At 35.8% G+C, this 17,904-nt stretch overlaps 1 protein-coding gene across 3 annotated transcripts in view; it reads right to left on the bottom strand.

The window, feature by feature from the left end:
- Window positions 1-9,496: 9,496 nt before the first annotated feature.
- The window catches only part of LOC121418226, a 41,315-nt gene continuing 32,907 nt past the window's right edge, over window positions 9,497-17,904 (bottom strand). For all 3 annotated transcript variants that reach the window (XM_041612007.1, XM_041612168.1, XM_041612087.1), the window contains exons 11-13: window positions 16,115-16,435; window positions 13,527-13,617; window positions 9,497-11,123 (exon numbers count right to left, since the gene is read on the bottom strand). In XM_041612007.1, the coding sequence (XP_041467941.1) occupies window positions 10,559-11,123; window positions 13,527-13,617; window positions 16,115-16,435 (977 nt within the window). In that variant the 3' untranslated portion in view covers window positions 9,497-10,558. The remainder of the gene's footprint in view (window positions 11,124-13,526; window positions 13,618-16,114; window positions 16,436-17,904) is intronic.

Raw genomic sequence — 17,904 nt, 5'->3', positions numbered from 1 at the left:
GTGTAGAGTCACGGATGTCGATCTAAGTTTCGGATTTAATATCCTCAATTGAAAAAAAAAATAACATGAAAAACGTCCAAATCCTGAATAATTGTATTTCTAATATTTTAATGTCAAGTGCATTGGTTTAATAGTGCTATTCGATGTTTTTACAACCATATTTTTTGCATTGAATACTAAACATTCTTTAAGTTGTCAAAATTATATATATCGACACATGCTAGTATATACCTTATATTTCATTCAAAGATCTCTAATATTTGGAAATATATCTCTTCAGTTGAAAATGGGAATTTTCAAATCTTTCAAAATCTCAAAGTCTTCTATTTGACCAAAATCGAAATTCGGCTTGGTTACCATGGTTATACAATTCTGAAATAATCAGCTCTGTTCATTTTGCATCAATTTGTATCGATGCCCCCAAGAAGGAGGAGGATCGAGAAGAAGAAGAAAAGAAGAAAAAGAAGAAGAAAAAGAAGAAGAAAAAGAAGTAAAACAAAAAAAGAAGAAGAACTTAAGAGGAGTTGGAGAAGGGGAAAAGATGGAGGAGGAGAAGAAGAAGAACAAGTATACAAGAAGAAGGAACAATAAAACACAATGATATCGAAATTCATGATTCTGCCCGGATAGCTGACATATTCAATCAATATTTTTCACAGATCGGAAAAAATCTAGCCGACAATAACCCACTAACACAAAAGAAATTTACCGATTTCACTCACCGACCAAATCCTAATTCTCTTTTTCTATTACCAGTACATAGGAATGAAATAATAGATACAGTGAATAACTTAAAAAACAAAAAGAGTTGTGGTCATGATGGTATTGATAATATTTTATTAAAAAATGTCATTGAATATATGGTTGATCCTTTAGTACACATATTTAATCTATCCTTAATTAATGGCGTCGTGCCCGACAATATGAAAATATCTAAGGTAATACCAGTGTACAAAAAAGGAGATAAGAATAATGTATGTAACTATAGACCGATATCTTTATTGCCTACTCTATCAAAGATTCTAGAAAGATTGATATATACAAGACTATTAGAATTTTTGAATAAATATAACATAATTTCTGATTTTCAATTTGGATTCCGCCAAAAGCATAGTACTTCTCGCCACTCTTTCATTTGTTGAAAAAATCACAAAAGCTATTGATAACTTTGAACATACAGTAGGTGTTTTTCTGGACCTCTCCAAGGCCTTTGACACTATAAATCATGAAATACTACTATACAAACTTGAAAATTACGGAATCCGAGGGAAGGCCTTGGAGTGGTTCAGGAATTACCTAATAAACCGTAAACAGTTTGTTAACATAAACGAACAAAATTCTTCTCCACTAAAGGTTAATTGGGGTGTTCCTCAAGGCAGCATACTGGGCCCACTTTTATTTTCGATCTATATAAATGACATTCACAATTCTTCGACAATGTTATCTTATATTCTTTTTGCAGATGATTCAAATGTACTTTATTCTCATCCTAATCCCGATATTTTAGTCAATATATTGAACATTGAACTGGAGAAGCTAGTACAATGGATAAGATCTAATAAATTGTCAATCAATGTAAAAAAAACGAAATGTATGCTTTTCAGCAATTCTTTAGATAAATTACCATACGATATTAAATTGGACAACGCTGACATTGAAGTGGTTACTACAACAAAATTTTTAGGTCTGATAGTAGACAACAATTTATCTTGGAAAACACACATTGATTTTATATGCCGTACAATTTCACGCAATATTGGTGTTATAAATAAGGTCAAGTTTTTTCTTCCAACTTCCTCCCTAAAAATGCTTTATTCAGCATTAATTTTACTCTATCTAAACTACGGGATAATTGTCTGGGGAAATACACATACATCACATCTAGAACGAATATCACTTTTACAGAAAAAGGCATTGCGCGTTATTTTTAATATGTCCTGGAGATCCCACACAGACCAATTGTTTATTGACAATAGAATCTTAAAAGTAAAAACATTATATCGATATAACTTGGGTCAATTTATGTATCAATTAAATAATAATATGCTACCATCAATCTTTGATTCTTCATTTAATAAAAACAAAACTATTCATAAATATCCTACACGTCAATCCGAGGAATTTCATTTTCCTCTACCCCGGACAATTCTTGCCAAATCCATCTTCACTTTCGAAGGCCCTCGACTTTGGGGCACTCTTGATAATACTATCAAAGATTCCCCAAGCCTAAATTCTTTTAAATTTAAGTTGAAAAAGTTTCTCCAAGATACTCGTTAGTTTTTTTAACTCTTCATCACTCATACATTATACTTTTCATATATACTCAGCACTACGAGCTGTGAAATATGATATTTTTCGTTTTCCTGTTGATCCGTAAATTCGCTGTGAGTGTTGGGGCAAGAATCTGGAGACCACTGATCTTGCTATTTTCTCTCATTTCTATTTCTTTCTTTTTATTCTTTTAAACTATTCATTCAGATAGTTTTACGTTCAAATTTCTACCATGTTGTGTTTGTGTTTTGTTTATATTCTTCATACGTATGTTATAGGAGGCTGCATCCTACAAGCTTCGCTTTTTAGCAGCCTCCTCCGTTTCCAAACTGTTATCTTGAGTATTATACATAATAAGTTTCTTTGTTTTACTGATTATAATTATATCAAGATGTATGTAACAAAACTATTGTAAATGTAAATGATTGTTGGAAATGGAAAAAATAAATGAAATGAAATGAAAGGAGGAGGAGGGTGAAAAATAAGCGTCTCCTGCTGTAGCACGTACAGCAGTGGCGAATTGAGCCAAAAGTTTAATGGGGCCATATATGAAGCAAAATTTCCAAAAAGTCGCTAGTGAGCAAAACAATTAATTGGCCCTCTAACACACAAGCTAATCCGTGATATATTTTGACCCTCCCGACCGCATGCGTGTTCCCAAAATGTCCAGTAAAGGGGTACTTTTTTCGCGGGACAAGTCCGGCCAGCGAATTGTAAAAAAAAAAAGTGGTGTATTTGTAATTTAACCGGAGATTTCTTTAAAAATGGGGTGTTTTTTTCTATCTCTCTCTTTCGACTCCTGAGAAATTTGAAAAGGGGTTATAAAATATCTTTTGAATAACATAGAAAATTTATCAAATCCCAGGATCACTGAAATTCCTGCTAGTTGTAAAAGCTCATTCAGGATGATTTTATTTTGAAAAGTAAAGTACGGAACTTTTGTTGGAATGAGAACTCACCTGAGAGAGAGGGTACATTGAGAAGTGTTCCGGATTTAGGGGGTCTCCAAGGCAGAAAAGCACACGAAAAGCTCTCGAAAGGGGGTTCAGAAATTTTGGCAGACCTTCGATAGTGGGGTGCTTTCAAAGGGAGGGAACGAGCATAGGCGTACCCTATATATAACATTTAGGGGCCGGGATTTTGACAGTATAATTATTTAGAAAATGATGCATTTCACTTTGCCCCCCCCCCCTCGGTGGTGGAACTTACAGCCTCCAAGCCCCCAACCCCTTCCCCATCTAATCGCCAGTACGTGTTGTGTCGTTGATCGATTTTTGTGTCACAAAAATGATTAGACCTGATTATGCCGCCCTCTCTGGCAATGCAATGCACAATGATGGTTCAATAATTTACTGCCACTGATCAGTGTTTACTGCATGTTGTATAGTAAAATGATACATCATCTATCCGGGATGAGCCGTAGTGGATATCGTTTGAGACTGAAGCTAACGGACTTAAACCCGATACCAAGCGTACTTATGCTGGTGGGTTGTCCACTGCACCTAATTCGATACTCACTCTTTTTACTTTTTTTCCATGAAGATATTTGTGAGATTAAAAAAAGGTTTATCATAATCAGTGTGCAGAAGTCATGTTTCAATAGTATTTTATATAGAAAAAAAAAACTTTTATTAAACAAAGTCACGCAGACTTTACTTTTTACGACCTAAAAACAAGGGGAAGGGGCACTTCCATTGACAAGTGGATACCATGCGCGTCATGGGGTTTCGAAAAGCATCCTAAAAAGTATTTCCCATGTTCTGAAAATGCAAACCATTAACAAGTATTGCCGTGTGAAACCCTTCCCTTAACAAGTATTGGAAACATAACGGTACCCTTGACAAGGATCATTTGACACCCTAAACAAGTACGATATCTTAATTGTTATGTCACAGACATGATCACGGACGTCGGCTTTACTTTTAGTTTAGTACCGCCCCCACCTCGCTCAAATCAGACACTAAACACGTAGTGTTGGTGAAAAATTCATCCTTTATAAAGCACTTTATTGGCAACGTAAAATTGGACCATAAATAGGTAGTTTTCCTCGCGAAATATGTGTTTTAGACACCCTTAATACGTAACGTGCCCAATCTAGAAAAAGAGATCATATATATTTTTCTTTGGACACCCCATACACCCGTGGTATCCACTCGTCAATGGAAGTGCCCCCACCCCGCCCCCCTCGGGACTAAAACTGAGAAAAGCTTTAAGATATTTTATGATTTAGCCGTTTGTGAATGGACATACTTCTGCCCTTGTACCATTATATCCTATTGTTATATCTCGTTGTTCCCAGTATTAATTTACCGAGTGGCCCAAAATAAATAAGCAATACAAAATAATATGGGAAATCTAAAATTTTATCAATTTTTAATATCCAATTTTTACTGAGGTTGCTCATTTGTGCTGCCTATGGAACACCCTAAAAAAAATTTGAGGGTGCTTCAGTGCTTCCCAGGGCCATGGTTTTATCACTCTACCTTACTGGATGTGGTTACACAGTGGTTTATCAATGCAACACCCGAGGCACATGTTGAAGTTGCCCCCACCCCTCAAAAGAGCAAAGTGACCAAGAATGGTCACTTGCGCATTTTACTAAAAAAAAACATTAAAACTTCAGAACAGCATCGATCCCTCTGTTCTGGAGAAAAATAACCCCAATCTAATGAGGTTTAATAAAATGTGAAATACTAATTCTTGCTGAAATTACAGAATTACAGCTTTGTGATTTTCATGTATCAATAAATTCACATCACCTTATTTCTAATGTATGTATTAACTGAAATGGATATTGTTGATTCGTGATACTATGCCCGTCACATGCAGATTCAGACGAGGTCAGAATATCGCAACCTGGGAAGGTATTCCACAACTTGGCCACAGCATGTGAGAAGGGCCTATCTCATGAATGTTGGGTATAATTGCAGAGTTGGACCATGTGATGACAACCATTGATGGCCTGATGGAACCTAGTTTAACACATTTGAGACTATTGACTTTGCTGTAGCACATATTTTCCAGACTCCATGTCATATATGTGCGGGCTCAACCTCCAACCGGTTAACATGGAACCTTTCATGTATTCATAACATATTTTAGTGATAAACAGGACTCAAATCTATGATAAAGCAAAAAAAAACAACCCAAAATTGGTTAAAATATGAAAAAGATACAGATAAAGCAATGGAAAAGCGAGGAGAATCCCATTCACAATAGCAGCTATGGTCACTTAGTTTTCATACATTTTCATCTGCCATCAACCAAGCATGATCCAGTGCAAACCCATTCAAATCAACTCTGCCCCACCCCCCCTCCCCCCACAAGCAAATATTAACATTCACTCTCCCATAGTTGACCAAGTATAAGTATGGAGAAAAAATAGCAACTTGAACACAAACTCATTAAAAGTCTAGAGTACAGCAGTGTTTAATTATCACTCCAGTAAAGAAAGTTAATCTTAGATTAATACAATATATTTTAGTCTGAAAGGATTAATACCATCACCACAAGGGATAAATACAGTATACAAACTGTAAGTTTATAAATAACAAGCTACATGAAGATAACCTGCTCTAGACACTGATCGGCACTTTTGTCAAATATTTTTGCTTTGAAAGAATTTGGTACATGAACGTTACTTTGGTTATATCGAAGAAATGCATTATTGCATTGAAATATGAATAGTAACATCAAATAAAGATCCACAACAGTCTATTACAACATCTATATGTAAATCAGTTTCATAAAAGTATTGCATATTCAGGTACAGAGAAATTTAAAGTATGACTTTAAAAGACAATATGGTATAGCGAAGAATGAACAGCCCTATATCTACAAGATTCATTACCAGCTATGATTAACACTTATTCACAAATAAGGCTTCAGCTATCAGCCTGGCTCCTTTTGAATGAAACTTAGCTTTTCACAAATAGATACTTAACTAAACAACTTGTTTTGATTACAAATCATATATCTCAATAGCATCAACAAAAATATACAGAGACTTTGCTACTTATACATTACATGCATGCAGTTATCTATTAAATCCTTTTCAATAACCATCACAAAAATATTAATCAGAAGGGGGAAACATTGATATTATTCATAGTTCACACACAGGACCACAAGGTGTATACTTTCAACGGGATGATATCGACTAAATCAACTACAATGAACAAACATCTTTAATACAGAGAGAAAGATAGGAGCTGAAGCTTTACCGATATCTTCAAAGTAAGCATGGATTCCATCATTCCAACCTGAATATATTTTGTTTGTCCTCACATTAGTGTGTGTATATATATATATACATACATACTCATATTCAAAGGAAATACATCAATAAGGCAGTTGGTGTGTTTCATTTTTGGAAATAAAGTTTAAAACTTCTCTTTAAGAATGTTGAATAATCTGAATAATCCAGTGATTGTTCCAACATGTATTTGACCATGCCTGCAAAGCAACAAACTACAGAGTTTACCAAGGGCAACAGGCATAGTTAAAAAGATTGATGACCACTGCCACCTAGTAAAAGAAATAGTTTCCCAGCTAGATCCCCACTGATGACATGTAAAAAGTTGCTTTGTACATCAGATTGCTTTGCAGATGAAGAAATAGACAGAACAATGACATCGTAAATTAATTATTGATGACAACTTGCACACCCACATACAAAGATGGCCTATCGATGAAGCATTCTTCACTTCTGCTCGTTCTATCCTCAATATTTCATTGGATACTGTAAAAAAAAAACCTTTTTTCATTCTACTAGCCTTTGATGATCATTCATCAAGGCTGGAAAAAGGCACCAAGAGCATTTAAAAGGTAAGTCTAATGTATACATAATAATTGAGTTTGATAAGCTGACTAACATTTAGGTTAGCCTCGATTTAGATTTAACATTCCAGTTTAGATCTAATAAAGCTATTCCCTCAAATGCAATAGATCTTACCTAGTAAACTATTTTTCAGATCTTAACTAAACATTAATTTGGTTCGTAAAAGATGCATATACTACTTTGATATTTAAGACATGTTTGTTGCTTTACATGTGCACCACATCAGCCAAACCATCCCCTCGATCCTCTAGAAACAACCATGAATCTCATAGCAGTCCAGGTATCTATAATCAAAGGAAATGTACAGACAGTAAGGCAGGCTTCTTAATCTTAAACATGTTACCTCTCATTATCTCTTCAAAAGGACGATTTAACCCCAATTAGTTGATTTGAATAAAAATTTGGAAGTTTTCATAGCATTATGAAGTAAAGTTACATGGTCATCACATATCAAAGTTTTGCTTAATTTTACAAAAATAGTAAAATCACAACATGGCTGAATAAAAATGAGAGAGCTGATGATAACATACACTTTTTATTTCTTTTGTATAACATTAAAAGAAATATCTGACAAATTTCAATTCATTACACAACTTCTTCATCAAGTTTTGTATGTGCCCATTATATTGAATGATATCAGTAGCTTATCACAAATTTGTTAAGACAAGGTTTATGTAATGGGCCCCTGATTTGATTGAGACTTTGAGAGACATTTTCATTTTGTTCTCATGTAATTTCAACCTCAGCGAAATAATGGGCTTTTGGTAGCAATACACATACATTACTTGACGGGTTGTGTCTGATCATGAAAGCCAATTGGGATTCTAAAAACACCTGCGTACGTCAATGCAAATTGGCATATAAATTCATTCATTTATTATCAACATATTCAAAATATTCATGTGATATTCTATTCATGATCTGTCTTCTTGCGTAGGAAGGGTTTGCATATAGTATAAGAAATTTAAGTACACTTACAAAATGAGTAAAGCTAGGTAATTTACAAAAATTTTGTCTTAAAGATTATAAATTGTTAATCAGAATAAATAGAGTAGGTATGACATAACTTATAATTTCACTGAAAGGGGGGTGGGGGTGTTAAGGTGCCAATGGTTATGACAAACCAAATTAAGGCATGGGTGGAACTAAGAGGGAAATGTCAGTGCTTGCCTAACCGAGATACAAAGCTGCATCACTTATTTTATCGTTACTGAAATTATTATGTTCCTTATCACGTATATTCTTTCATCGGTAGCCTAAATCGGTAATCTAGCGTAGCCAGATAATATTAATATGCTGGGAGGCAATAGGCCCGTTTCGGGTACACGTGTACACGCACGGTCAAGTCAGTGCACGTGTACTAAATTCCATCACCGTGTACACGGTAGCGTCTGCATAAAGCTTGCATGGGGCTACAAAGTCAGTGAACAAGCTCACAGCCTCACATTAAATCTTAGTTCTCAGACACTGCACATGTTTTAAATACTAATATGTGTCAATATATTTCAATTAATCCAGAGTGAGTTCACTTCCAAAATCGCCAATTTAATCCACATTCTTTCTGGAGACTCACGTTTTTGTACCACGAAATGGGTCTGCTCCGGTCTCGAAAGCTCGGAAGCGTTGCTCAATCACACTCAGAGTCAATTTGAGAATCACCAATTGCGATAGCGATCATCGCTTCAACTTACGTGTTATACGCTCGCACACATGTGCTACAAGCCTACAAACAAACGCTCTTCAAATTGGCAACATAATAATGAAAATCAATCGATAACTTCAGTTACACTTATTCTGCAGCGATCTGTGCATGCATGTACGGTACAGTATACAAAATGCGCATCCAACGGGCGTCGGCGCTAGCTAGGGCCCTGCACTGATTTTCTTTTGCATTCTTTATTAATTTAATGCGCTGCTAAGCCGAGTAAACTTTTAATTTGCACCAATTTTTGTGGATTGTAACTTCAAACTTATCAGGTAAGCTTTAAAACCGTGACTTAGGCTATATAGACCCCTTTTTTATGACATGTTGATGCGGGTCCGTGTCGACATGAAAACAGAACTCGCTCTCACAGTGTTTACAATGTGTACACGTGTACACGACCGAAAAACACGCCGTGTACACGTGCATCAAAAATGGACTTTCAAAACGGGCCTACTGGGAGAACAGTTTTCGGATCTGAAATGGCTACCCTGGTAAATATGCCATTATTATTATCACATATGTAAAAAAAAATCTATAAAAACTGATTTTTTTTTTGGACCAAGACCAAAGCTCTGGAGCATATAAAAAGAAATCTATAAAAGAGACAAGGAGATATTAAAGTCTTAAAAGGACACTGGTCTTTGCGGATAGGGTCCATATTCATGGTCCAAAATGAATTCTTTGCAGACAGGTCGTCTTTTAAACACACTTGATTGAAATAACATGGTCAACTCTCTTGACCTAGAAATTCTTAAGTCGTAATCATTATTGTGAGACTACGTAAGATCTACACTGAATCTTAAATGTTCAGTGGTATAATTCTGAATCTTTTGATGATAGCAGATGAATACTTTCAAATTTCATTTCAGTTTTGCTTTTGGGTTTATTGTGTAATATTCATTTTGCATTTTTGAATACAAAGAAATGAACCCAATCAAAATAGTTAGAGTATACATAGATGAACTCATGATTTACCCATTTGGCTTGTCCCTGAATGCAATCAATGTCAATTCATTTTACAGTACTCCATATGATAAAGCTTTGTTGTTTACCAATAATCACTAAATAGTATCCAGTATGTATGAGGTTTTCATCGCACACCTTACGATTAGTCCACGACCCGATTTTGGAATAAAACGTCATAGAATTTTATGCTAATATTGAGACATGGAATATCTTACTGTGTAATGTTCTCAATCATCACACGAATACCTATGCTCAAATCTGTGAATATGCTATCATCCTTCTTAGAACAAAGGCGAATTTAATATCTAGTCGTAATGACGTCCTAGCATTAGTACGATTGGCTACGATTCGAAACTGAATTGGCCTTTACTCTTTCAATTAATTTTAAACTCAAATAAAATGATATGTTCCATTCACATTTTCAGAAAATGAGCCAAATGTGATTTGTTCCGAAATCGGATCACGACCAGTTGTAAGGTGTGTGATGGCCTCATATGTTATACAAGGCCTCAAATATAGCAGTACTTCATACCCTGATAGAACTGTCCTGTTGAATTTTGAATAAAAACATAATGGATTGATAAATGAATATATAAATAAATAAATGAAAATAGAAATAAATAGATGATTGAATAAATGAAATAAATGACAAACAAGCAAAACAATAATGGAATAATATGTTCAGATGAAAATAAGACTTCATCTTCATTCTTCAAAGTGTCTATAAAAAAAACTCATCTCCTATAACATAATTCGCCTTTAAATTGAAGGAGCATTTAGATGATCAGATCTTCAAAGAATCTTTCCATTGCTCGAGAATGATTCCCTTCCCTCTGCACTCTGACATGACCATCCTCAAACTCCTGTTGACCTCCCGACCTATGATGACCTCTACTCCTGCTACGACGGAAGTCTCTCCGCATGTGCTGATGCTGGGGGTATTCCGGGTTGTCATGGTGGTGTGACGAGTGCTGATGATGATGGTGACGTCGAGATGAGGAGTGATGCTGATGATGCCGACTACCAGCATGATGATGATGGTGGTGATGGTAGCCAGGGTGGTGATGCCTTCTATGTCGGTGACTTCCCCGAGAAACGACCGCCGAAGGGGCATCACAGTTGCTGTTGTTGTTGTTGGAGGACGAGTGGGCTTGAGATGAAGAATGTGGGATGAGAACAAAGCTATGACCACGAGGACGTTTGTAGCAACGACGAGCGCTCGAGGAATGATGGACACAGCTCTGACAGAAGATTCTGTTGCAGTGCTTACAACGGACGTAAACAGCAGTGGCTGCCTGAGATGAGCAGTTGAAAACTGAGCATTTTGGTTCCACATTTGATCTGAGATATGAAGAAGTAAAAGAACACAAAGATATTGAAATAAAAAAATTCTTCATTGTGAAAAGACTGGGATGGAATAACACTTGTCATAAAATCTTGCCCATAATCTTTAATGTTGACCTCAAAATAAACTTTGACCATACCATGTGACCTCTGAATGCAAAAACATGAAGGTCTCCTAAGTACACATACAACCTAAGTTTGGTCGAAAAGTGACTTACGGTTGCAGAGTTACGTGTCATAAGATAGTCTTGCATGTAAACTTTAACGTTGACCTGAAAATGACCTTGACCTTACCATGTGACCTCCGATTGCAGCATAATATGGAGCTCTCCTAACTACATCTACAATACAAGTTTGGGTGAAAAGTGACTTGCGGTTGCAGAGTTAGGTGTCATAAGAGTCTTGCATGTAAACTTTAACGTTGACCTGAAAATGACCTTTGACCTTACCATGTGACCTTCGACTGCAGCATAACATGCAGGTCCCCCAAGTCCATCTAAGTTTGGTTGAAAAGTGACTTACGGTTGCAGAGTTAGGTTTCATAACAGTTTTGCATGTAAACTTTAACGTTGACCTGGAAATGACTTTGACCTTACCATGTGAACTCCGACTGCAGCATAATATGCAGGTTCCCCAATTCTATCTACTATCCAAGTTTTATTATGGCCCCCCTTGACAATTTTCGCGATATATCTGCTGCGCATAATTTTTTTACCCCACCGCTCGCTGACTTTTTACTTTCAAGTCTCATGCTAATTTGTGACATGACGAAAATCTCCTTTTGAGAACACATATACCCCAGTTTTTCCATGGACCTACTCCATGGTTTTTCTCAATCAATTACTGCCTCAAGTAAGTACCAAAACACCTGTTTCTTGACCTCGGTCCGAAGATAACATAATAGCCTGAACGCGATCCCCGGCAAAGCATGCCGCCATTTTTTATTCACTTACTTTCCTTATTTCGAGGTCGATTTTCTTTGTTCGAAAATGAAAATGGACTCACATGGAATTTCTGAATACAATATGCCTTTGAAAATGTGATTAACTATCGAATAGAATAATTTAATTCCGAAGGTCCTACTACAGGCCAGGCAGAGAAGTCTTACGTAATAGCACAGCTGTTGTTTATCATTTCGTCCCTGGCCCAACGCTCATAATCTGGCCTGTGGAGACAGCGGGGATTACCTGGCCAAGCGGGGTTGATCAGGCGGGTGTTTCATAAAGCTGTTCGTAAGTTAAGAGCAACTGTTTAAATGGTACACACCATTGGTATTGATCACCAGTCATTTTTAAAGTCGCTCTTAACTAACAAACAGCTTTGTGAAACGGCCCCCATGATCTAAAACACAATACTTTCTGCAAACGGGGGTTTGACGTAATTGTTGTTTATCATTTCGTCCTTGACTCAACGCTCACCACCACAGCCTGTGGGGGTGAAAATGAGACAAGCGGATTACCTGGCCAAGATGGGTTTATCGGGGTTGGAAATGTTGAGATTTTTCAAATGAAAAATGGGGTATTGGACCGCAGTTTGCAGTCTGAACTGCTGTCTTTCTGCAAACGGGGGTTTAACGTAATGGACGCCCGGGTATGTGGTTACAACATTACACAACATAATGTAATTGCATGTCAGACCCAAAATTGCTCATAATTGTGATTTCATGTACAAATCCAATGTAAATTGTGCATTTAGCCAAAATTCATAAATGTATCATCATTTATACTTTTACTGATTACACTTAATTAAAATTGCCTTGTTTATGATCAGAATGATTAAGTCTGGAACGATTTCCGTCGAAAATACAATAAAGAAAAAAGAAAAACGAAAAAAGATAAGAAATTAAAAAAACAATAAAATACATAAGAAATCGGTCTTGATACCAGAATTTTTTCATTCATAATTGTTAGGAATGTTATAAAGAATATTTTCACCGAAAAAAATAGCATTCCAGGAGCTTTATTTAGTGAATCGGAGCAAAAAGTATGATTTCATGAATAAATAAGCATAATTAATTCATATAAATAACAATATATGAATTCAGTGAAATTTACCAAAGCAATTGCGTAGATTACATCATTTTCTACCATCATGCAAATTTTTGTTGTGATCGCGCAATCCACAGCCGTCATGGCCCCCCCCCCCCCCCCGGAATGACGGGAATCAAAATACCCCAGGAGATTTAGAGTTAACACTATACCCTATCCTATACCTAACATAAAACCCTAACTGCACCCCTAAGCCTAACCCTATATCTTAGACCAAATAAAGCCTGAGGTAAATGTCGCAGAAATAAAAATTCCTGAATTTCTCAGAGGATCATTGCCCTTTCAAGACAATCTTCAACCAAATATAAGATACTTATAAAAACCACATGATTGTGGTGAATAAGGTTCTTACCTTGGATGAACATGGCCATTAGAGGTCAGTATACATCCTGTGTCCGCAGCCCCATCTTGGCTTCTTTCAGGATTTCTTGGCACCACTTCATCTGAAATATGAAACCAAGCATACCAGTGATATAAGAAGGAACTAGCACTATTTCCTCCTCAAGCTCATTAAATGCACATTGGACATGACAAGAATCTGTATTTCCCACTACTTGTGGTCATACAGAAAATTAATTTATGCTTGTATGATTGGAAATTTTCAAAGGGGAATATAGCCATTGCAGTGTTTTGTGGAGGTCTATTTTTTATCAAGGTAACACTCTAAATCGGATGTTTACTAAGAAAGTTAAGACACTTGAAATAAAGTTTACATAATTTGCACAAAACAATTACTAGAATATGCATAATGGTCATATGCAAATGAGAAAGTTGATGTCACAATCTTACTATTTCTTTGGTATTTTATTGTCTTCATTTTACAATATATCATTCTTTGCAGATTTGACAATAAAGAAACTTTCCACAACAGGTTCAACTACATAGCGATTCCACATGTTCAGGGAGGAACCAAATTTAGTTTTACTGTACATTAAACCCAATGTTAATAATCCATTAAATATGAAAGAAACAATGAGTGGGTGACATCAGTCCCTCATTTGCATATCAACTAGGATGTGCATACAACTGTTATGTGAAATTATCAAAGCAAATTTTTAACATGCCATGTAACATACTCCCTTTCATCAGATTCTGATGAAATTTTCAGCATTAAGATTGTTGGCATGGACTTCCCCTTAATAAGAAAATAACATGAGTATTATTGTTTACATAAAATTTCCCTTTAATAACACGATACTGAAAGCACTGTTAAGATTTACAAGTTTATCAATGATGATTCAAGTACCAATCCTTACATCAAATATTTCTTCAAGGAAGATAAATAAGGATGATGAGCCTCTTAAGTATATCTGGGATTTTAAAAATAATATCCATGTATGTCCTTCAAATACACAAAACCATGTATGGGTTTTGATATCGTGGGAGTAATGTGGGATGATCATCGAAAGTGATGGGGCATTAAGTACTTGTAATCATTACCAGCAAATTAATTGCTTGGGAAATAAAACAAAACCCTTCAGACAAGCTAGATGAGGATTAATTACATGGCTTTGACATCACTTTGCTTTTTTTGAGGACCGATTCATTTCCCTATTTTGCTATTTTTTATTTTTATCTCTAATAACTGTGTGCTGATTTGCAAAACACTATGTCAGACTTGTATTATCCAAGCCGAAATGGACTTTTGCTTTGGAAATTTCAATTTTTATGACACTTTCCTTCCAATCTCATACGCGAGTGCAGTTCACTATTAATATTGATCCATTACCGACACGTTAGTATGGCTTACAGATAGATAGCAGTTGTGGTAACTATCTCAAAATGAGTTTAAACAGAATCCCATGAAATTATCAAAGTATTTGTATGTATACATTTAAATATAATATATGGGCCAAATAGCTCTGTAAGAAAAATGTGTAATTTCTGAGAAATTAGCAAAATAAGCACAAAATTTCATCAAATGTCGAGTATTTTTCTGCAGAAATATTAATACACTTCCCCGCACATGCTTTTCTATGTTAGTGATCATCAGAATCATCAATTTTGAGCTAAGATTTCTTGATTTTACAAAGATAAGTTTACCTTAATGTACCAGATTTAGATATATAGTAATATTTTAACAATTAACCTTGATTTAAAAGACTTTCTCACGAAATAATTGTTTGCTGCAACTACTGTCTTTTACCTTTAAAGCCTGCCTTTAGCTTTGGCAAATCATCCTAAATGTGTTTATCCCTATTCCAATTCATTTCTAGATGTGTTTGCTCTAAAAAAGTTTATGGTGTGGAGGATATGAAATACAAATGTATTTTACAGGATATATTTTGTGATTTTATGTAAAATTTACAGGGATTGGGTGCCCAATGAAAATAAATTGAGTTTTCCTTTCTTTCAGATATAAAAGATAGTCTGAAGCATGGACATTACCTTTGTATGCTGCTTTCTAATATCCAATCACTGAATTTTTGTCATTTTGTAAGTTTCAAGTGACTCCAAGAACACCTGGTGACCCTTTCTTTTGCTACATGACATATTCTTCTATTGCTGATTTAGCTCCTAAGAACATGATCCAGTCATTCTTAAAGTCGTGCACACGACTTTACAAACAGCTTTATGAAACACAACCCAGGGATGCATGTTACTTTTGCTCACTGGGCCTGAAAAGACAGGGGGTGGCTTCATAAAGCTGTTAGTATTAGAGTAACTTTAAGAATGACTGGAAATCCTTTCTTGTGGAAAACGATGTTCGCCATTAAATGTCCATTGGTGATTACTTAGCATGTAAGAAAGGTTCATCAGTCATTCTTAAAGTCGCTCTTAACATACAAACAGCTGTATAAAACATCCCCCCAAGAACACATTAAAACCCATATGTTCTGTAAAATATAAAGCCTGAAATGGACTGAAATGAGCAGTTGTCAGGGCCATAAGTCAGGGATATACATGAAGACTGGCATCTCTGACTACCCTGGTACTAACCAGAAGACAAGTTGGTGTCCTGAGCCTGTCCTCCAACAGCTCCACCCTCTGCAGCTTCACCGCAATTCTGTCCTCTCTCCATCTCAGCAACGACCTCCCTAACGGATACCCTGACCGGTGTCTCTCCCGCTGTCATATCTCTCTCTCCTTCCTGACATGATGGCGAGGGGTTGACATTTGGTGATGACCAGCCTCCACGGTTTGACCAGGCCGTCCGCAGTGGAAGGTCAAGCTCCAGATCGCTGATGTCGCTGAAGTCAGGGCTAGCAGCGGAGGAAGAGGAAGTGTCAGAGCTCGCATCACTCACGTCTTGAAAGGTGTCTGTTGAAAGTACATGAATATGCATATAAATTTAACCTTGATTTCCAAGAAAGTATTTTGTAAACCTAGAGAAAATGGGGATATTTTCTCAGACAAAAATATATTTGCAATTAAAATGCAAAGTCACAATTGATGGGTCAAATTTAACTGCAAAAATTAATTGTCCATGCTGCAAAACAGTCACTTTCAATTTGCTAGTAATTGGCATTACTAATGATTGATTTGCATTATCCAGAACTTGCAATTCATTACAAGTTGAGAGTAATGCCCATCAAGATGAATGCAATTAGCAGCATTACTGACAGACATACATGTACCCACAACAGTAGCTCTTATCTTCATCTTCCAAATAATGTTCAAATTCAAATAAATAATAAGTGAACCATAATTCATTTTTCCTATGTGAAAATGCAAACGAAAAAATGATGATCCTTATGTGAAGAAACAACTTTCATCACTACGGGGTAAAATACATGAAGGTGATACAAATAGTCAGATATAATATATTCAGATCCATTCAAGGGGAATCTAAGGGCCTTGTCCCCCCAGATCTTTAATTCAGAAAAAGACAGCAAACTATTTCAATCTTTTGCTTTCACTCCACCCCTTTTACGAGTGCCTATTTATCCCCCTTTTTTTATTACTTAGAAGGGACAGTGCTTTCAGAATATGTACCGAGGAATGCATTGCGTATGTGCACAACCAAGAGAGAATTTTCCTGAACGTACGCACGCTTTGGCATACAATTAGTGTCCGCTGTTTATCATAGAAGGGTTCATTTCTCGAAATCTGTTCATTCATATGATTTCACTCTGATGAGTGTGTGATTGTGTTAAATACTAAATTTCAATGTTGCGAAACAATCAATGATAAAAAAGCTAAGGATTGGTTGAAAACATTTATACCAAGTTTTCATCCTGAGGGCACAATTTTTGTCTTTATTAGCATAAATGTATGTTGTTCTTTTCACACCCCCCCCCTCCGCCTTCCAATGGAATGACATGTTACAAGTCTGTGGAGCACAAGGGGGCAATATCAAATTTCATTTCCATTGCTATGAAGTACAATTTTAGTTCTTCATATATGTTTCATAAATCATTATCTTGCTTTGTGTTGATTAGAATTTTATATTAGCTGGAGTTTTTCTTCCTTTGTATCTAAAAGAAAGAGAAAATAACTCCCTAAGTTTTCAGTTTTCAATATTTATGAAAGATTTTTAATTAATATGCAACAGGGGCCCTGTTATCAAGTTGATTAGATGAAAATGGACACAATATACGGACATAATAATTTGGAAAACAATCTTTATATATTTCACTGAAAGATAGGACTTTCAATTTTTTTTCAGTGCACAACTAATAAACATGTACATGTTGAACTATAAAGACCCTCTTTGGCATTTATCACATTGCTCATAAATTGGTGTGGTAAAATGTATTCTGCTGGGATAGTGCTGTAACTGTCTCTTG

Source organism: Lytechinus variegatus, chromosome 1, assembly GCF_018143015.1.
Source record: "Lytechinus variegatus isolate NC3 chromosome 1, Lvar_3.0, whole genome shotgun sequence".
Classification (NCBI taxonomy): Eukaryota; Metazoa; Echinodermata; class Echinoidea; order Temnopleuroida; family Toxopneustidae; genus Lytechinus; species Lytechinus variegatus.
The sequence above is the reverse complement of the archived record's forward strand: the minus strand, read 5'-3'. Positions and strand labels throughout refer to the sequence as shown.